The sequence below is a fragment of the Globicephala melas genome, chromosome 13 (genome assembly GCF_963455315.2).
Source record: "Globicephala melas chromosome 13, mGloMel1.2, whole genome shotgun sequence".
Classification (NCBI taxonomy): domain Eukaryota; kingdom Metazoa; phylum Chordata; class Mammalia; order Artiodactyla; family Delphinidae; genus Globicephala; species Globicephala melas.
This window is the reverse complement of record NC_083326.1, coordinates 49,509,591-49,528,912: the sequence shown is the minus strand read 5'-3', so window position 1 is coordinate 49,528,912 and position 19,322 is coordinate 49,509,591. Positions and strand designations below refer to the sequence as shown.

The 19,322-nt window shown below is 42.6% G+C and overlaps 1 protein-coding gene across 4 annotated transcripts in view; it reads right to left on the bottom strand.

The window, feature by feature from the left end:
* Positions 1–1,044: 1,044 nt before the first annotated feature.
* Positions 1,045–19,322, bottom strand: part of ANKRD29 (ankyrin repeat domain 29) — a 44,315-nt gene continuing 26,037 nt past the window's right edge. For all 4 annotated transcript variants that reach the window (XM_030842548.2, XM_030842546.2, XM_060310917.1 and 1 more), the window contains 4 exons: positions 12,176–12,274; positions 10,478–10,573; positions 8,146–8,244; positions 1,045–3,253 (listed from right to left, as the gene is read on the bottom strand). In XM_030842548.2, coding sequence (XP_030698408.1) covers positions 3,170–3,253; positions 8,146–8,244; positions 10,478–10,573; positions 12,176–12,274 — 378 coding nt within the window. In that variant the 3' untranslated portion in view covers positions 1,045–3,169. The remainder of the gene's footprint in view (positions 3,254–8,145; positions 8,245–10,477; positions 10,574–12,175; positions 12,275–19,322) is intronic.

The window sequence follows — 19,322 nt, the reverse complement described above, 5'->3', positions numbered from 1 at the left end:
ATTCTGTCTATGGAATGTGTATCTCTCTAAATAAATCCACTTCTTACCTACCACTTTGCCTCTCCCTGAATTCCTTCTGTGCTGAGACATAAAGAACCTGAGCTTCATTAAGTCCACGTGACCATTAGACCACGTGTGCAATCTTAATTAAACGACAGGATTCAAGCCCCAATCTGGGTTTTGGTTGGGTTTGAGTCCCATCTGCGTTGTGCGGTTTCAGTTGCAGAGGGTGGATGGAACAGGGGAGGATCCCAGAAAGGCCATGGAGTGCTCCAGATTCCTAATGTTACCGTTGCAAATACTTGTTTCCTAAATATGAAGTTGTGCAAAAATCCTCAACTATTGCAGAAGAAAGAGCCAATGCAAAGGACTGAAGAGCCAGGAGCATCATAGATAATACAAATGGATATTAAGACGTTCTCACACACACACACATAAAGATCAATATGTGAGGTGATGGATGTGTTAATTACCTAGCTGGGGGAATACTTTCACAGCGTCTATAAATATCAAATCGTCACGATGTACAGCTTAGAGTTTCATTTTCAGTACCTTTCAGTACCTTCAGGTACCTTTCAGTACCTTTCATGACTATCCCAGGAATTTTTGTTTGAATAAAAAACCTTTTGGGATCATGACAAAAGTTCTCCATGGTAGAAGTAATGAAATCGTAGGTCCATAAAGCTTAATCCTTTTCAGTTTCCAAATATCAATATATTTATCAACAGAGCGGAATTATTCACTCTAAAATTCCATACTATTAAAAATCACACTGAAAGAACTTCTGATTAAAAACAAACAGGGAAAAGGAAAAAAAAACCAAACGAACAAACAGGAAAAATCAGCAAAGGCAGATTGGGTAGTACGTTAACTTTATTTTGAATTATAACATGGAATTTGTCATCAAACAAATGAATGTAATGAAAAACTTTGGGGATTCAATTAAGCAAACGATTTGCATAGGAATTGCTACTTCTAAGTTTTAAGATGCAGAGCACTGAATTGTGAATTAGATTAACATAAAGTAAGAATCATCTACCTGTGTGCAAAATAAATGCAATTTAACTTTATTAAAAAAAGTTAAAAAATGCAATTTAATTTTAAATAACAGAACTTTTGTTCAGTCTTTGGTGAGGGATTAATACAATCTTCTTCCCTGCTATGGATAATATTTAGACTCATTTAGACTAAATGTGATCCTTCTAAGCTAGAGACCTCTTACCTACAGTTAAGAAGGCCTCCTTTCAATATTGTTAAAGCTACTGAATTCATTCTTTATGCCCCTAATATTGGTCAAGAACATTATCCATTTTAAAGGATCTAACAAATAGGCCCAGGACAACATGCTCTAGTGAAAAACATTAAGTTTGTCAACATTAAGTTTGTCATTTCATCCCATTTTGTCTTTTGGAACTTTGTTATCAGTACCCATTATACTGTTTTGATTTATATCAGTGATGAGCAACCTTTTTTTTTTTTTGGTTGGGGAAAAAAATAAAGCACTTCAGGCCACGTTATTTTCCTCTTCAAAATGAATATAGCTTTATGAAATTCCCATAAAAGAAGATGTATTTGTACAACTTTGTTGAATAAAAGAAAGCCAGCGTGGAGATGGGCACTGCTTTTTAACTACTAAAATGTTTATATCTGGATGTCTTAGCAATACAGACAGCTTCTAATTTTTTAATCCAGAAATTAGATTGCAGGCTCGTTGCCTGGGTGGTCGGCCCCCTCTCTGGGGGCCCTGTGGGTTGCTCGTCACTGGCTTTGCTTGTGACATGGATTAAAATAAGCTGATCTTTGTTGATTGACTGTTTTACTGATCATAACAAACTTTAAGAGAATATCTTCTAATTTCAAAATTATAACTCATTTACTGACATAAAGATAATACTTTTAGTACCACCATTGCAAGTTGGTTAAAAAAAAAAAATATATATATATATGGTTTAGAACATTTCCCTCCATCTTAACATAGAACATTGGCTGGAAACCAGAGCAGAACATGAACAAGAAAACTAAAGATGTGTTTAAATAACAAAATGCCACCAGTGTTTATTATGGTAGATTATAGAAAGAAGGTTTAATTTTTGTGTGTGCAGTTAGGCACTGACTGAGGCATTTAGACACCATTGATCATAAAGTGCATCGAGTATAAATTTTGACCCCCTTCAAAGGAATAATTCAACAAAACCCAGGTTTCTTTCTTGGAATCAATCAACCCAAATACACGCATAGATGAACACTTATTAAATACTAGTAACAGTCTTTTATTACTTATACTTCTGCAATAGTAATAACAACATATTATATCACATTTTATCCAAGGACTCCAAAGTCATTGTATCAAGCAATTGGTGTTGGAAGCTCAAGAGTCCACAGCATATTAAGTCTACTTAGTTACGGCACAGGAAATAGATTCCCAGCAATAGACCCAAAGTAATGGTTCAAAGAGACAAGCCTACATTTCTTGTGGTTTGTAATTTTCTGAATTTCCAAATTTGCCACTTGTATCCTATCATACCTACAACATTGACTCCAGGTAAAAATGAACAATTTTTCTTTTTTTTATAGTTCAACAGTCCATCTTTGAAAAGCACATGGTGGAATGTCAGAAGTGGCTTTTCAATAATATAACTTTATACATTATTGATTCATAGAGGAGAACAATTTACACTGGAAATGACATACAAATATATGTAAAGTACGATGGAGCCATATCTTTGAGCACACATACATTTAACACAAAAGCAAAAGTGCACCAATTCACTGAAGGTCAGACTTTCAGTCTTTTTAAAGGAACAAAGCTTTCTGCTTCCTTTCTGTTTCTATTTTTAAGACAGAGGGTTTAACTCTATCTTAGAGTTTAACTGAAAGACCCAAGTTGATGTAGTTTAAAATGAGTTTCTGTGGACTCCACGAACATGCCAGGCCCCCTGGAGTGGGGCTACAGGCCAGTGTGAGAAGCCCACTACATGAGAGGAAGGGGTCCCTGAGCTGCTCTGCTTTTGACTCAGGGCACAAAGCACAGCTCTTCTTGGTCAGGGACCCAGCGTGGGCATTCTGGGCGTTTTCCTTCTTCTAGGAATTTCCAACACTATTTGAAAAGCAATTTCTTTTTGGACAATATGATTAAGGTTTCTATCTTTCAGTCGAATATGAAACTAAGTTAGCTCTTCCTGTGTCCTTCTTTACTTCGGAGGAGATGCAATATACGTTCATTTTTGGTTAGTTCTGCCGGAAGTTCATTGGCCTGAAAGAAGATAGGATAGGCATGAGTGAATTCCCACAGTTGGTGTGGTTTCAGGGACTCCAAAGAGGGGCCCCTGACCCACACTTGCTCCTCCACTGATGAAAAACCCCACTGGACTCAGTCTTTTGTATCAAGGCATTAAAGGTTTTCTTTAAATGTATTTAAATATAAATATCACTGGTTACTTTCTTATCTCATTGTTAGTTATTTTTCTTTTTAAAATTTTTTGCAGTATAGTTGATTTACAATGTTGTGTTAGTTTCGGGGGTACAGCACAGTGATTCAGATACACACACACACACACACACACAAACACATATATTCCTTTTCATGTTCTTTTCCATTATGGTTTATTACAAGATATTGAAATATGGTCCCCCGTGCTATACAGTAGGCTCTTATTGTTTATTTATTTTATATATGGTAGTTTATATCTGCTAATCCCAAACTCCTATTTTATCCTTCCCTCCCTTTCCACTTTAGTAACCATAAGTTTGTTTTCTATGTCTGTGAGTCTGTTTCTGTTTTATTAATAGGTGCATTTGTATCATATTTCAGATTTGACCTATAAATGATATCATATGATATTTGTCTTTTAGAGTTATTTTTTCTATCTAGCCATATCCCTTACTAGGCTATAATATCCAGGAGGCCAGGGTCCATATCTTATTAATCACTGCATCCTCGTTTCCAGCACAATGCCTAGCTTATCTAGTATGTTGTAAATAAATCGATTTGATAACTTATTAGTTTATTATATAAGGCAGTCTGTCTGCTAGGGACTTGAGACCCATCTTTTGATGAGAAGGCAGAGTTAGGAAACACCCAGAGCATAAGACACACAGGGAAGAACAGCTTCAGTGGCCCGACACCCCACCTGATCCAGCCTCACTCTATGTCCTTTCTTTTCACAGTGCTGCTGAGACACATTCTGTAAGTGTTTACTTTGTGAGTGAGTCCCTATCTTAAGAAATAGACATTATAGGGCAATGGTTCCCAAACTTTTTAGTCTCAAGACTTCTGTACACTCTTAAAAATTATTGAGGACCCAAAAGAGCTTTTGTTTTTAACTAATCAAAACTGAAAAAAAATTAAGTATATTTATTAATTCATTAAAAATAATAAACCCATTACAGGTTAACATAAATAACATATTTATGAAAAAGAACTAAATTTTCAAAAACAGAAAAGTTAGAAGCGTAGCACTGTTAACAGTTTTGCATATGTCTTTACTGTGTAGCTTAAAAGAAGACAATTGGATTCTTATATCTGCTTCTGTATCCAATCAATTATCTTAAAGCTAAATTGCCATGTGGAATTTGAAACCACATCAATGAATTTTTCTACTCTGTTGCATTAAAATCCATAGGTCTATCTATCTGCAGGTGGATTTTTTTACCTATGCATGTTTGTAACATCATGTACCGGCCATTTAGAAAATAGTAGCTCACTGAGTTATGCAGATCTTCCAAATGTTGACACATTTTATTATACAATCCTCAAAGCTCACGTCATTCGTTAACATTATCACTGATTCATCAGAAAAGCTACAGGTATCGGGAAGCTGTCAGGCTCATGTGATGGATACAAGTTCGTTCTTTCAAGTAAAAGTGGAGCTCCCCCCCAAAAGTGGCTGGCTCCCTTTGTAACTCAAACAATTGCACAAGTGCTTTTCCTGAGACAACCATGTGCTTCAGCCTACAGCAGAAGTGCTTGGTGCAAACTTCGAATTTTGTTACATAGTAAAAAGACATACAGCAAGGGTCAAGGTTTCATAAAATTAAAATTGTTTGCTGCTTCATCAAAGATATTCTTAGGTAAAACTGGTATTTTTATAAAATAATCTACAACGTGTAAAATAACTTAGAGGTTTGTACAATCATTTGCCGCTACAGTTTGTGACCCTGCTTTGATGCGTGTTAAGGTGCCAACAGTTTCATCCGTCATTGCCTTTGTACCATTACGGCAAATGTCGGCACAGCGAAAAAGGGCAAATAGTGTCTCTGTATTATTAAGAATATTGTTTCGACCTATTAGAACCCTTGAAAGGGTTTTGAGGACACCCCAAGGGTCCACGGAACACACTTTGAGAACAGTTGTTACAGATGAATAAAAGGATGTTCTTGGGAATTCAGGGGAGAGGCAATTAAAGGGTAGAAGGGCAACCACATCAGGGAGAGAACTTGGATGTAGTTGTTTTTTTCCCCTGCAGTTAAACCTGGAACCCCGGCTGCTCTATCTGAAACCCTGATCTTAGGTGAAGCTCCTGCAATACCTACCTTCTAGGCTGGATCCTGCCCTCTGACCCCCACCTACTGGCTGGGACCTCACTTGCTGGGAATGATGAGTTTGCCACAGTAGTCTGCTGTGCAGCATGTCCTGCAGCTGCACTCCTGCCCACCCAAAGGACCCTTGATGCTGGTGCTGGACTGACTCTAACAAGAGGTGCTATTCGATGCTGCCTTAGACCAGAGACCCCTCTGTGGGGTTAAGTCTAGTATTAGCTTAGTTCCTCAGGAGCAGATGTTGTACAGGCCTAATGCCTGGGGCTGAGAATAATGCTCCTGGAGAACGGACCTGAGCAGCATCCAGTCTCAGAGTACCCTCACGAAGAACTAACTGTTTTGCACCGGTTACTGGTCCTTGGTGACAGGCTGGCACGTAGCCAGAGGATCCTCTACAGTCAGGAAGAGGAGTGGATCTAAGAAGCTGCACCTCTGTCTACAAGCTTGTTAAGTTATGGTGTGTGTGACCATCTCCATGAATGTCCATATCCATTACCATTAAAATAGGCTTTATACTCTCAAACTGTGTTGCTTCAGTCAATCACATCACTGTTCTGTGTGTCATCCATATAGTTTTAAAAACCTGGTCTCACTCCTCTGTCAGGAGGGTCCCCACTGAATTCTCAAGTTGCTCAGGTTATGATGGCTAGCGCCCAGGCTAGCTCCTAAAGGCCATCTTACTCATTATGGAGCAGGACCATAGGTCCATACTCATGACCCACAGCACCATACCACTCTCTGTCCCCACTGCTCCTGGGAGAAGATATGTTCTGAGTCCTCAGTTGGGGGTATCAGGAACATGGGATCCCCACACCCATGGGGATGGCTACTGTGTGGGGAGAGGTACTGGGCCATTGGTTACCCTCTCCTCTGGCATCTGCCCCAGAGCAGAAGTCCTGGAGCCCCTAGAGCAGAAGGGTGCTTCTGTACTGGCTGAAAAGTGACTCTCTCCAGGAAGCCTTCGATAGCGTTCTTCACTTCCTGCTGACAGCCCTTGTCACTGTGTGTTGCAATTGCTTGTTTAATTATCTTTATTCCCCAGTAAACTCTGAGCCCCATGAAGACAGACACTATGTGAATCTCTTTCACTATTATCTCCCCATAGACAATGTTCACAGCACAGTGCATGGCATCTAGCAGGCACTCAATAAGTGTTTGTTGGATGAATGAATAAAGGTCAAGAATACCCCCTCAAGAGTCCTGAGTGGCTGCTGGAATCCCAACACCCTTGCTTCTGGAGCTGCCTCTGAAGAGCCTGGCTTCTACAGGCTGCCTGGTGTGCAGGCGTGCAGCTTCCTGGCAGCTACTCCCGGCTCTCCAAGGGCTTCTGCAGGATAAAACTCCAACACAGGCAGCTACACAGACACTCCAAAGACCAGCATTTTGGTCACTGGAAATTCCCCATAACCATTATTGCTGAGATTCCACGAGACACACAAGGGATTGCATCTTTCAGTTTCTATGTAAAGAAACTGCCTTAATTCAGTACTGGGTGGCTTAGCAACGAAGACCGATCTTTTTAGGACATCTGTGTCCAAGGTGCAAAGATAAAAGAGAGCAATTGTGATTTCAGCGGGCTCATCACACAGCCAGACCAGCTAATGGAAAACAAACCCATGTATCTCAGGAAGAAATAAACAGGAATGTTGTCTTCAAGTAGTTCAAAGATAGGAACAGGGGAAGTAATAATTCCACATGCTAAGTGGAATGAGAAAAAGTGGCGGCTCTTGGCATGTTGTCTAATTGCACTTCTTAATAGTTTCTTTTAAAAATATCATGAAATGTTATATGATTTTGGTTTTATTAATAAAATCTAACACAGTAATAGATGCTTATAAAAATTCAAACACTATCTAAGTATAAAGTGAAAGTTGCTTTTCATACCCTCCCTTGTTAATAAGTCCCCACCATACTTCTTCCTTCAAAAGTCAGTAGTTTCAGGGTGCTTCCTCTAGACCTTTCCTAGGCTACTCTCCCACCCCCAGTCTCTACTTGTGACTGCTTATGCAGACGTTGAGTAGGAGGAAATACAATGACAGTCATTTGTTACTGGGCATCCTCCCACCTCCAAGTTTGGCTTAATTGAAAACTAAGACAATTTTTGAGCTGTGAAAAAATATGGGTTGGTTTTGCTCAACTATACTTCAATTAAAAAAAATATGGGTTGGTTTTGGAACTGTGGGGCAAAGTCCTGTTAACAATATAAAAAGCAACATCTTCCCCATGAGGTCACCAAATAGAGCACAGGCAATTCTCAAGGTACCAGTATCCAACCCACGGGGGATGGCGATTAAACTACCGGAACTTTGACATTTTTAGGACACTTCTCTGATGACAGAATACTTACAACCTTACTCCCCACAACCACTGCCCCCTACCCCCGCCCCACTGTTACCTGAAAATCACTGATAATACAGGGGTTTTAGTATAGTCCTCTGGGTCCAAATGTACTGCTCACTCATAACCTATGATGACAACATTTTATGCCCTTACTATGCCCAAGGATGAGGAGCGACTGGAGCCAAGATGCTGTCTTGGCTTCAGCAGACGCCGCCTTATCTCTTTGCACAGGCGCCCGATGGAGGGAAAAGATGACTAAGACGGTACCTTGTTTCTCAGGGCTGGGTCTGCCCCTGCTTCCAGGAGCAGCGCGACTGTCTTAATATTTCCGCTGAGCACTGCCACATGGAGTGCTGAGGTCCCATTCTAGGAGAAAAGGACAGTGTGTGTCAGGAGAGAGCTCACAGCCATCAGTACTCGGCCTGATGAGACTGTAATGCTAGAGCCTTGCTCATCCTTATCTTCCCTTTCCAAAGTCACATCAGCACCTAGTACAGTGTCCTCAGGGACACCGTGTATGGTCAGTATAAATATTGCCAATAACCTTTTGCAAGTGAAATAAGGCACCTGCCCAGCGTGTACATGATTTCATGCTCACTTGGTCCGTTGTAGAGGCATCAGAACTTGCTGTGGGAAAAACAACAATGCTACGTCAAACATTTTTTTTTCTTAAGGTCTTTGTGCTTTTGGTGAGCACACTTCTGCAAGGCTGGAGGAATAGCCTGCTCACCTATGGGCCGAGTTGTCAACCCAGCTGTACACACTCCACACGCGCAGGTGGGTAGGAGAGCGACTGGGAGCTACACGGCTTAAGAGTAAGAGTAGGTGCGTTGAGGACCACCCCCGACCCCAGCCCTGAGTTGGAGCATTTCTGGGTACTGAGGGGTCTAGTGGATAGGTTGCTGACATTTTATGGAATTTACTGCAAATATTTATTGACATAAGGAAGCAGCTACGCGCAGCGTGTAGCTGGATTCTGGGAGGGGAAAAGAGAATATAATAAACCCAATATAAGAACGATGGGCAGTCACAAGACATCTGTTCTAGAAGGTACATATGTCTGTGAATAGTACCTAAATGCAAGCTTAGTTTTCAAATTAACTACTTCATATATATACGTAAAACACTTTCTGATCTTGTAGGCACGTTAAATATCATACCCAGAGAAAAACTCCAGCAAAGTAGCCGTTTTCCCTGTTTGCTTCACCATGTTTGCCATGTGCAGCAATACACTAATCTGGTAATATTTCACTTATCAAGATCTTAACCAACTTACCAGTGTTGCCGAAGTGCAGTGTGGCTAAGAATAAAAAACTAAGCCTAAAAGCTGTCTGCAACACGACTAGATATTGCAAAGTCCATTTCTGGAGCTAGTTTCTTTTATTCATAGAGAATTCATTTTCACAGACTGTTTACTCTTACTTGCCAAACAAGTTTTACAAGTACAAAGTACAGCTTTTTTGACTCGTAAGCTCATGGAAGATTAGAATTAGCTCACTGGGGCAAGAGAGAACGGCATACCAACAGCAGCTCCGTATCAGCTGAGAGCAACAACGGAGCCTAAACCCATAAAGATCAGACAGAAGGCATCTAAAGGGCAAGTAGACTTCAGATACATCAATAAATCCAAAAAAGTGCTAAACTACTGTCCCAAGTTTAGAACAGGTTTGGTGTCCTCTATTTAACAAAACGCTAGAGTGTATACCAGGAGTCAGCAAACTACAGCCCGCAGGACAAATCTAACTCCCCCCTCCCCCTGCCCCGCCTGTTTTTCTACATCCTGATGAGCTCAGCATTTTAAAATCTAAAAAAGAAGACTATTTTGTGACACGTAAAAATATAAAATTTTAGAAATACAACATCCATAAATAAAGTCTGATCGGATGCAGGCATACTTTTTGCTGTTGCCGTATTTTCTACGGCTGCCTGCTTTCTACAATGGCTGAGTGGAGCAGTTCCAACACAGACTGTACGGCCCACAAAGACTAAAATATTTGTTACCTGGTCCTTTATTGAAAAAGACTGCCAACCTCTGGTAGATACTCTAGTTGAGGAATATTTTAATCCAAAATGATTACAACTTAAAAAAGGAGTTTCGGGGCTCTGTTTTCTGGAAGACGCAGCCCTCCAGAATGACACATTCTCTGACGTGTCCAGATGTTTGAGGCTTATATCATTCCACCTAAGGTAACGATGTGGTTCTTTGCCCCAGATAATGAAGAGAAGGAATGTGAGTTCCTATCCCTCATGTTTTCTGGGACACAAATCATGTGTTTCATTTGTGGAGGATTTCACAAATCTTCCAATGATATATCAATATGGGTGATTTCCAAGTTAGCAATTTCAGTACTATTGTTTAATTTTTTTTCCACCCTAGAAAACTTGGTAGCTACAGACTCCGGTTCACTCTTTTTATTACCTTCCCATTTCTACCAGTGCCCGGGAATCTCTAACATGGATAAATTGTAGGCATGTTCTCTCAGTAACGCAACTAACCATGCAAATGGTACCCAGATTCTACTGCAGTCCCCAGTGTGGACTTCTTAAATTTCTATCCTCTCTCTTTTACAGTTGGTAAAATTTTCTCTGTAGGTCTTACCTTCAAAATACCGAGGGTGGGTGAGAATTTCAGCAACTCTTTTATGACATCATTATACCCTTTGTTGGCTGCCTTCAGTAATGCCGTTGTACCATCCTTTACAGAGAGAGGAAAAGAAAAGTTGATTATTAACATATGTGTGTGTTGGATAATAATGAAATGTTGGTTGAGAACTGGGAATGTGCTTGTCAGAAGGAGGCAAAATGTGTAAATGAAAGCAGAGGCCTGCAACGTCTCTTAATCTAAAATCATTTAGAGCATATTAAACAGTTAATTCTGCGTGAAAGAATACCACACAAAATATGTGACTTATTACAGTATCTTCAAACCCTGCCATCTGGGAATTCATGGTCTTCTAGTCCCTTAGAATATTGGGTACAGGAACAAGGGGAATTTCAGGAGGATATTTTTAGAACACAGATGGACTAAAGAGGCATTCTCTGCGTTCATGACTTAGAAATTAATTGTTGAACTTTTTTTTTAAAGTATTTTTCACTGTGCGGCTTGTGGGATCTTAGTTTCCTGCCAAGGATTGAACCTGTGCCCTTGGCAGTAGAAGTGTGGAGTCCTAACCACTGGACCGCCAGGGAATTCCCAGTTGAACTGTTTTTAATGATTTAAATAATTGTTGAACTGTATCTACTGTTTTAAAATTTTAAATTGCTTTTCTTTTTGCCTTCCCGTGTATACAGCCTTGCTCTAGTCTGTCCTGGGTACCTGCCTACCTGTGGTAGTGGTGATGGGGGGAGAGTAAGAAGGGGATAGATTGAAATCTGTTAAAAAAAGAATGAAAAGACAAGTTCAAAAATTAATATTAAGCTCTGTCATCCTTTTCTGGCCTGAGAAGAGATTTTCCAATTCCCCCTTCCTCCTACTTTCACGCATCAATTTCTGTATTTGGAGGATTTTGCTCACAGAGTTCTCCTGTAGTAAAGGAAACACCCCAGGCTGCTCTAAAGGTTTAGCTGGAATCAGGAGGAAGATGAGAATAGAGGATTTTTCCTTTCTGACTTCAGAGATTGTGGGAAGGAAAAAAGAGAGAGTGGAAGAGAGGACAGAGAAGTGGTCAGGAATGTGTATTTTGGTTTCCCCCTTTGTGGGCTCAGACTTGGGAGAGTGGAGGTGGGTCACACAGGCAAGGTAATATTAAGGGCAAAAAGGCCAGATACTGTAAAAAAAAAAAAAAATGAAGTGACCCCAACAGAGGCTAAGTGGAGGCCGATGGGGGATGTGGTGTGGGGGTCTGCAGCTCGGGGAGCCGGGGCACCGAGGACCCCAAACCACAGACCCCGCGAGCCAGCTGCACTGTGGCCTGGAGGCCAACAGGAGGCGCAGCGCCAGGCAGAGCAGCAGCCGCTGGTGGACACATCCCCAAGGGCAGCCGAGGCCTGAGTCTCCTACCTGGTCCTCCCGGGTCATCCAGAGGTCAGCCCAGGTGGAGGAGGAGCTCAAGGAATTCAATATTTTCCCCTTAGAGGGATTGAGCAGCAGTTGCTAGGTTTCAACTGATTCAGACCTTTCCCTTGTTTTCCTGCTGAAGAGCAGGCGGAGGTTGGGAGAAAACCCCGGTGAGGAAGAGACAGAATAAAACTGCGTCTCCTCCGCACGTTTCAGTTGAGTTAAACTCGGAGGTCAAGGCTTCAATGGAAGACGTCCCCATCCGAGCCCGCGCGTGCGCGCGGCAGTCCTCGCACTCACGTGGCGGGCGGCGTCGCGGTCGGCTCCGCGCAGCAGCATCACACGTACCACCTCGCTGTGGCCCATCTGCGACGCGATCCACAGCGGCGCCGTGCCGTCCTGCGGGGAGAGGACACAGCATCCACGGGATGGCGGGTTACGCCCCAGGGAGGGCTCCCAACGGCCCACGACGAGGGTGATTCTGACCCACGTAAGTAGGCTGGCATTGGGCAGTGCCCGGACTACTTGGGTAAGTGCCAGTATTCAGATCTTGGCTTATAAAAGCCATTGCACGGCAGGACCTTTCACGGGGCTCCAGGGAACACGCGTGGGAAGCGGCTGTGTTGCAGGCATACCAAGCAGAACCAAATTCGACAAACCCGGGGAGAGGCCAGCTGTCCTTATTTTGCCCAGACTCTGCCTGTTTGCTTTACGGGTGGGTTCACACAACACACCCTGCTTCGTGGGGCCCCCTCATTCCTACAGGAGAGGGGGCGATTTCCTCTGAGGCCGGTCTGAGGGTCAGAAAGCTAAAGACATTGCTCCCACTCTGCTCTTGTGTCCAGAATCCTTCCAAGCCATGTCATTCTCAGGGACCATAATTTTATGCAGGATGTGATACTGCGTCTTCTGGGGGCTGCCGCACAGTGCCCAGCTACAGCAGATTGATAGTTTTGGTAAAGCCTGCTGTGTATTATGTGCCCAGTGACCCTTTTTCTGTGCACACTGAGCCATGAAGCTGAGGTATGTTGCTCCAGAGAAGAAGAGGTGAAACATCCAGGGGACAGAGAAGGAGTTGACAGCAAGGAGGGTGGTTCCTGCTGGACAGAAAGGAAACTAGAAAACCCTTCTAGTGCAGGAGGGAGGCACTAGAGAGGAATGGGGGAGGCAGGGTCATGAGTGTCTATGTTTTCCTCCTGCTCTGGGTTGAATCTGGGTTGGGTAAGCTAGGGTGCTAGAAACACCCAGATAAATTATAGTGAATTCCAGATAGGAAAGGATTTTCTCCTGTTCTTGGAATGAAACCCAGGAAAACTGCAAGCCCCCTAAGGAGCTCTGTGCTTGGCCGGTGCCTCACAGGTAGAAGAGAAACGGCCGTGGGAGCCGTCTGGACCCATGTTGGACACGCTCCCAATACCCTGGGCCCACATTCCCCCAGGAGTCCCTGCCTGCCTGCCTGAAGGAAATCAGAAGTGCTGGCTGAACAGTGGCCTGGAGTAAGCCTGGGTTGGGGAGATAAGGCCACGGGACATCAGGGACGTAGATGATGGCAGGGCCCACATATGGTGGACCAGCTGCGCCTTCGGGGACCAATGCAGGATGCTCAGGGACCAGGGAGGCTGACAAGCCAGCACAAGGAGCAGACACGAGCATCCCCATCCCAACTCCAATGCCAGGGTGATAGTCTGACCTCTGAGAACTTGGGTCACCTGGAGAGAAGGTCAGGAAGAGGGAGAACCCAGAACTGACTAACCTTAACCTCAAACGCAATTAAGGTAATGGGACCCAAAGAGACTGCCTTAGTCATGTAAGACTGAATTATTCATCAGTGGGACTGTGGGCTGAGAGCAAGATGATTCAGGTACAGAAGCTAAAGTTTCACTTTCTGCTGGAGGATATCATTTCAGCTCCAGTGTACCACCTGCAGCAGGAGCAGGGTCACTGCCCACTGCTGTCCTGGCAAAGGGACAGAGGACCAAGACCTTTGAGTGGGGTGATGGCAAATCAGGAGCCTAGAAGGATCTGGGGGAAATCCAGCTGGCTACAGCCCAAGGGCTGTGGGCAGGGCCCTGGGAGACCGGACAGAGGGTCTGGGCTCCACAAAGGATTTTCCTGGGCTCAGATGCGGATGCACTTTCCCCTTCTGCCCGCTCTGGGTTCATCTGTTCTTTGTCATCGCCGCCAGAGGGCAGGCAAGGAAAGGCAGCCAGCAGGCTGTTCCCCGTGCTTTCCAAGGGTTTGGTTGTTTTTAAATTCTATTAATTGACACTACTATGTGGGAAAGTGCTGAGAGGTGCTATATCAGCAACAACTATTATATTATAACAGTAATGTTTCTATATTTTATCAAATGTTATCACCTTAATTGCAATAGTCATAGTAGGTGGAAAAAAAAGTCACCACTTCCTGGTTGTGAGACCTTAGGGAAATCCCTCTGAGCCTCATCGTCCCCTTCTGCAAAAACATTAGCCTCACAGAGATACTTGTGAAGGAGAAAACATACAGAAATGTGCTAAGCACAAGGAGTGGCCAACAGATGCTTAGAAAATGGATCTGGATATTATTTATCATGAAAAGCAGTAAGTAATTTAATTTGTACTTTTGTCTACAAAGCATTCCATGTTCTTTATCTAATTTGATTCTCCCAGTTACCCTGTAAGATAACTGACCGAGCAGGTAAGAACGATTGGGAAAATGAGATTTGGGGGAAAGCTGTGTATTTCCTTACCGGTGCTTACTTCTCCAAAGCTGATTTTTGAACCCAGGAAGTTGAATGTGAATTAGAGAACTCTTGTCAGATCCAATTACTTATCAGTTGATTATCTAGTTTGTGAAGAGGACAGGTTTTCCTCTTCCGTACACCTCAATTTCTGCCTTGTCATATATTTTCCTTCTATTACAATAGTCAGCTTCTTCATTGTGAAGATGGCTTCATAATAAAAATGAGGGCAATTCAGTCGATTTAGCTTCTTTTTTGTAGAGCTTTGGAGAGAATCGGAGTAGGAAAAACGTCTGAAAATATTTATGTGAGTTTTAAAATACTTCTTGACAAAAATATACAGTTTTAAAGTATATTAAATCAAAGAAATTGTCATGAAGTAGAAGTTACAATCTCAGCTGCACTTTTTTTTAAAGAAATAGAACACTTTGCTTGAAGAAGATGGGATTCACTGGGGTTATGACAGCTGTTGTTTACTATTTGTGTGCATGACAAGCGGAAAAAAATTTATTTTGCATACCAAGTGGTACACTGGCTCCATGTAAGAAAGGAATGATAAGGAGGGCTGGTTAAAGACTGAATGAGCTGATGAGGTAGCAATGAGTTCCCCACGCCTGCAGAGGCTTGCCAGTGGCTGATTCCCAATCAGCTTCTAGTACCTGATGGATGGTTAAATAGGGGACTTTTGCAGTTCCTTCCAGCTCTGTTATTCCCTCATTCCATTTGAGATAATATTTTCAAGTCTCTTCTAATATATTTTTATAGAGAGGTCACAGCATGAGATGGAGTATATGATGTGACTTGTATTAGAGACTAAATTTTATTCGGTCTTATTTAGGCTCCTAAAGATGATTTAGAAAAAAGAATTAAAACCATAAAGCCATTCTCTCCCATGGCAATAAGTGTATTAAGTGGCACTAACTCTTTGCTTCTACTGCCTTCTAGTACCTATACTTAGGCTACTTCACCTGCAGGCTTGAGCCAGACAGCAAGTGCTGGGGACCAATTCTATTCTAAGTTGGGGGTTCAAGGAACCTCATCAGTAACACAGGGGGGTTCAATATGGAGACACTTTGCTACCGGCCCTGGAGCCCATTTCTCAGTACTGGGTCCCTCTACTCTGTGTCCTTGGTCCAGCAAATGAATCTGTAAAAGATGTTACTAGATGCCTGCATTGCCCACACCCTGACCCATTCTCCCAGCCACAAGTGATCAGACTGAGGATGGGCAGGCCAGCCAGTCCACTGTGGCCTGGAGGGCAGGGATGAGCTGCGACAGTGACATGGCTACGCCGAGAGTCTGGGAGTCTGAGCTGTAAACTTGGGGACCGCATACAAGATACGTAGGCAGAGGAAGCTGATCAAAATGAAAAGGAGTAGGGAGAGAGAAAGACAGGAAAGAAGGGACCTTGAGATGACAGAGACAACTTGGCTTACGAGGGAAAGAGAGCAGCCTTGATTTCTGATGGGTTTTCTATTCCAGGAAGGCCTGGATGGAATAGAAATGATAATACCATACCTAACATTTACTAGGTACTCGGTTTATACTGGCCACTGCATGAAGAGTTTTGCAGGGATCAGTTATTTTTTTAATTCTCACAGTATTCCTATAGCAAAGGTACCATCATTATCATGGTTTTACAGAAGAAAAAAAATGAGATTCAGGGAGACAAAGCGATTTGTTCAAGGTCATACAGTTCATGAGCAAAACTGGGACTGTGTTTCATTTTCTTATCCATATCCCTGTAACTACCAAGTTGCTCACTTCCCCCAATCGCAATCCCAGCCCCAAGACGTGGCTCTGGCTTCCTAGCTGGCTCTTAGAATCCTCCTGTCCTGCTCAGGAGCCCGGGCCCTGTATCGGAGCCTTGTTCCAGTTCCCAGTCACTGATCACCATGCCCTGCAGCCTTCCAGGCCTTGTGGGCACTCTGCCCAGGCCACAGGGTGTCCTCTGGCGGTCAACACGGCTTTTCTGAGAGTAGAGGGCATGCAAGCAGCAGGGCCTCCCTACTGTGGTCCGCTCCCTTCTCGGAACCCTCAGGACACTGCACCCATCTGCTGACTCTATGTTGCCCGTTGCCCACCACTGGGTTGCCCTCCAAGCTTACAACCTGGGAGAAAGGATACTGTCTGGGTCCCAGCATCTCTGCATACAAGTCCAAACCAAGGCTTCTGATAGAGAAGGCATTTTATAAGATGGCGTTTCGGTCAGGCTTCAAAGAAATGCTGATTAGCATATTAAGAGGACTAGACAAAGATGAGTGATGACTGGCCAACCTCAGCCCCAGGTAAACAGAGCCCGACCTTCGCCACTCTATAAAAGCATCATGTTAATGGGCTGCGTGAGTTGAGTTGGGAAAAGTATATGTCAAAGCATTTTGTTGGTAGGAAAACAGACTAACTAGCCATCTCAGCTAGTGATTAAAAAGGTTTGAGTCATATCAACTCCACTTGGTGAGGACACAGAGAACTGAAAATGAGGTTTTAAATGACTGTGGATTTCAATTATGTCTGTGACTCTTGACCTCTTTATTCAGGACAGCTTAGAAGGGAAAATTTTCAAGTTTCAAAACAGTAATTTAGTCTTTCCAGGGATAAAAAATTAAAAAGAAAGAAAGAAAAAAAAAGAAATTAGTCATTCCAAAATCTGCCTATGGCTTGCTCTATGCATAGGATTCCTTCTACAAGAGTACTAAGAAGGTTTTCAGTTAGTTCTTCAGTGATAGAATTACAAGGAAAAGTCATTTCTGCTACCGTTCAGGTTCCCTGAAGCTCAGATCAAATGTTAGCTGAATAATTTCAATGCAGCTTCATTCACATCCTGGCACAGTGTACCATAAAATGTCAGGACTCCTTGGAATGGCGAAGCAAAAATTAGAAATCAGATTTATCTAAAAATATTAAGAAATTAAACCAGGCAAATATCTTTGTCCTTATTTTATAAATCCAAGAATTTTCTGACAGTGATTCAATGTGGCAGCTGAGATTTCAGAATAAAACATTGGCTTCCAAATGTCCTACCTATATAACCGTCTACCACGTACAGGCCATTTTAATGGAAACTTTTAATTAGACTTTTTTTTTTAACCTCTTCATAACTTGTGACAAAGTCAGTTGGGGTTGATAGCACTTTTGCTGTATTTCTGACACTTCTTGTTTTCTTGGAATGGAATTAAATATGCGAAGTTTACTCTTTTACAGAAGACAGAACTTGGACTAGTCTGACCTAGCTAGATCACCTTTAACTATAAGCTTGTGGTAGTAAAAAGATTATGGTGTGAGGGTACAAAGGGATTACTGGCACTCTATGAAAAGGAAAAATTTCATCACTTTCCCCCCTAAAGCAATTCATATTTTATAAAACACCTCTCCCTAAATAACAATCTTTTCAGATCTGGACACTCACAATTCCAAACAGTTGCATTAGATGTAGTTGTTGGAAGAGCATGTCACTTGCTCCTTGACCTAAGGGTGGGCTCCTCCCGTTCCCAGGCTGGGTCGCCCACTTTGCCCAGGTTATCCTCACTCCTGAGGGATGAAATACAGCTGTGGCGTGTTGTGGCTACCACGGCACTGATGGCTCACTCTTTTTTTTTTTTTTTTTGCGGTACGCGGGCCTCTCACTGTTGTGGCCTCTCCCATTGCGGAGCACAGGCTCCGGACGCGCAGGCTCAGCGGCCATGGCTCACGGGCCCAGCCGCTCCGCGGCATGTGGGATCTTCCCGGACTGGGGCACGAACCCGTTTCCCTTGCATCGGCAGGCAGACTCTCAATCACTGTGCCACCAGGGAAGCCCTGATGGCTTACTCTTCAACTTCTTGGCTTTAATGCCATCACACTACTCAATTTAGGGTTAAATGGACATAATTCAGGCAACATTTGAAATATGATCTCTTATGTCAACTTGGTTTTTTACAAACAGTACCTTAGGCATACAAATAATGCATCTTTACAACCAGAGTTTTTGGAGTGCCAGATGTACAGAGAGACTGGACCATCTCGATAATCTCTCATTTCTAAATTCGCAGTGGTACCCTCAATAATGGCCTCCAAATCAAACTTAAGCAATCTAAAATAAATTCCTTTCATTAATTTTCAAAAATGAAGACTCTGATTCAGAATCAATCAATGATTTCGAAATAAGAAGGACCAACAAGAAAATCCTAAATTCCAATTCCCAAATGTCAACATTGGAAGGTATGGAAGTGCTATTTTTTTCTAAAAGCATCCTTTCCCAGGAGTATTACTGGGGCCATCCAAACCTAAGAACATCTTTAAAATTCTAAAATTATGATCTTATATTCATAGCAGTGTCTGTCACATGACAAGTGCTCAAGAAATACAGAGTGAACATTTAATAAAACAATTATCAAAATTTGGGAACTTGAAGATATTATCAGGATCATTTTGTCCAGCCTTCTAATTTTCAGATAAAGTAACAGAGGTCCAGAGAGGTTCATTTACTTGTTCAAAACCACACAGCTAGTTAGTGGCAGAGTTGGATCTAAAACTCAGGATTCCTGACCTCCAATCCACTTTGCCCAAAGGCTCTTTCTTTTCTCACGTTCCTTATGCACTTGGATTTCTAAAGTCTGAAGAAGCCTGTGGCCAAGAGCTCAGGCCGACCTTAAGGTTCCTATAGCTATTCACTAACGAGAATACAGGTCTTCCCATATCAGGCCACATGACAGTGGGAATCTGCCTGCATGTCATTTACTGGTAAGTTAT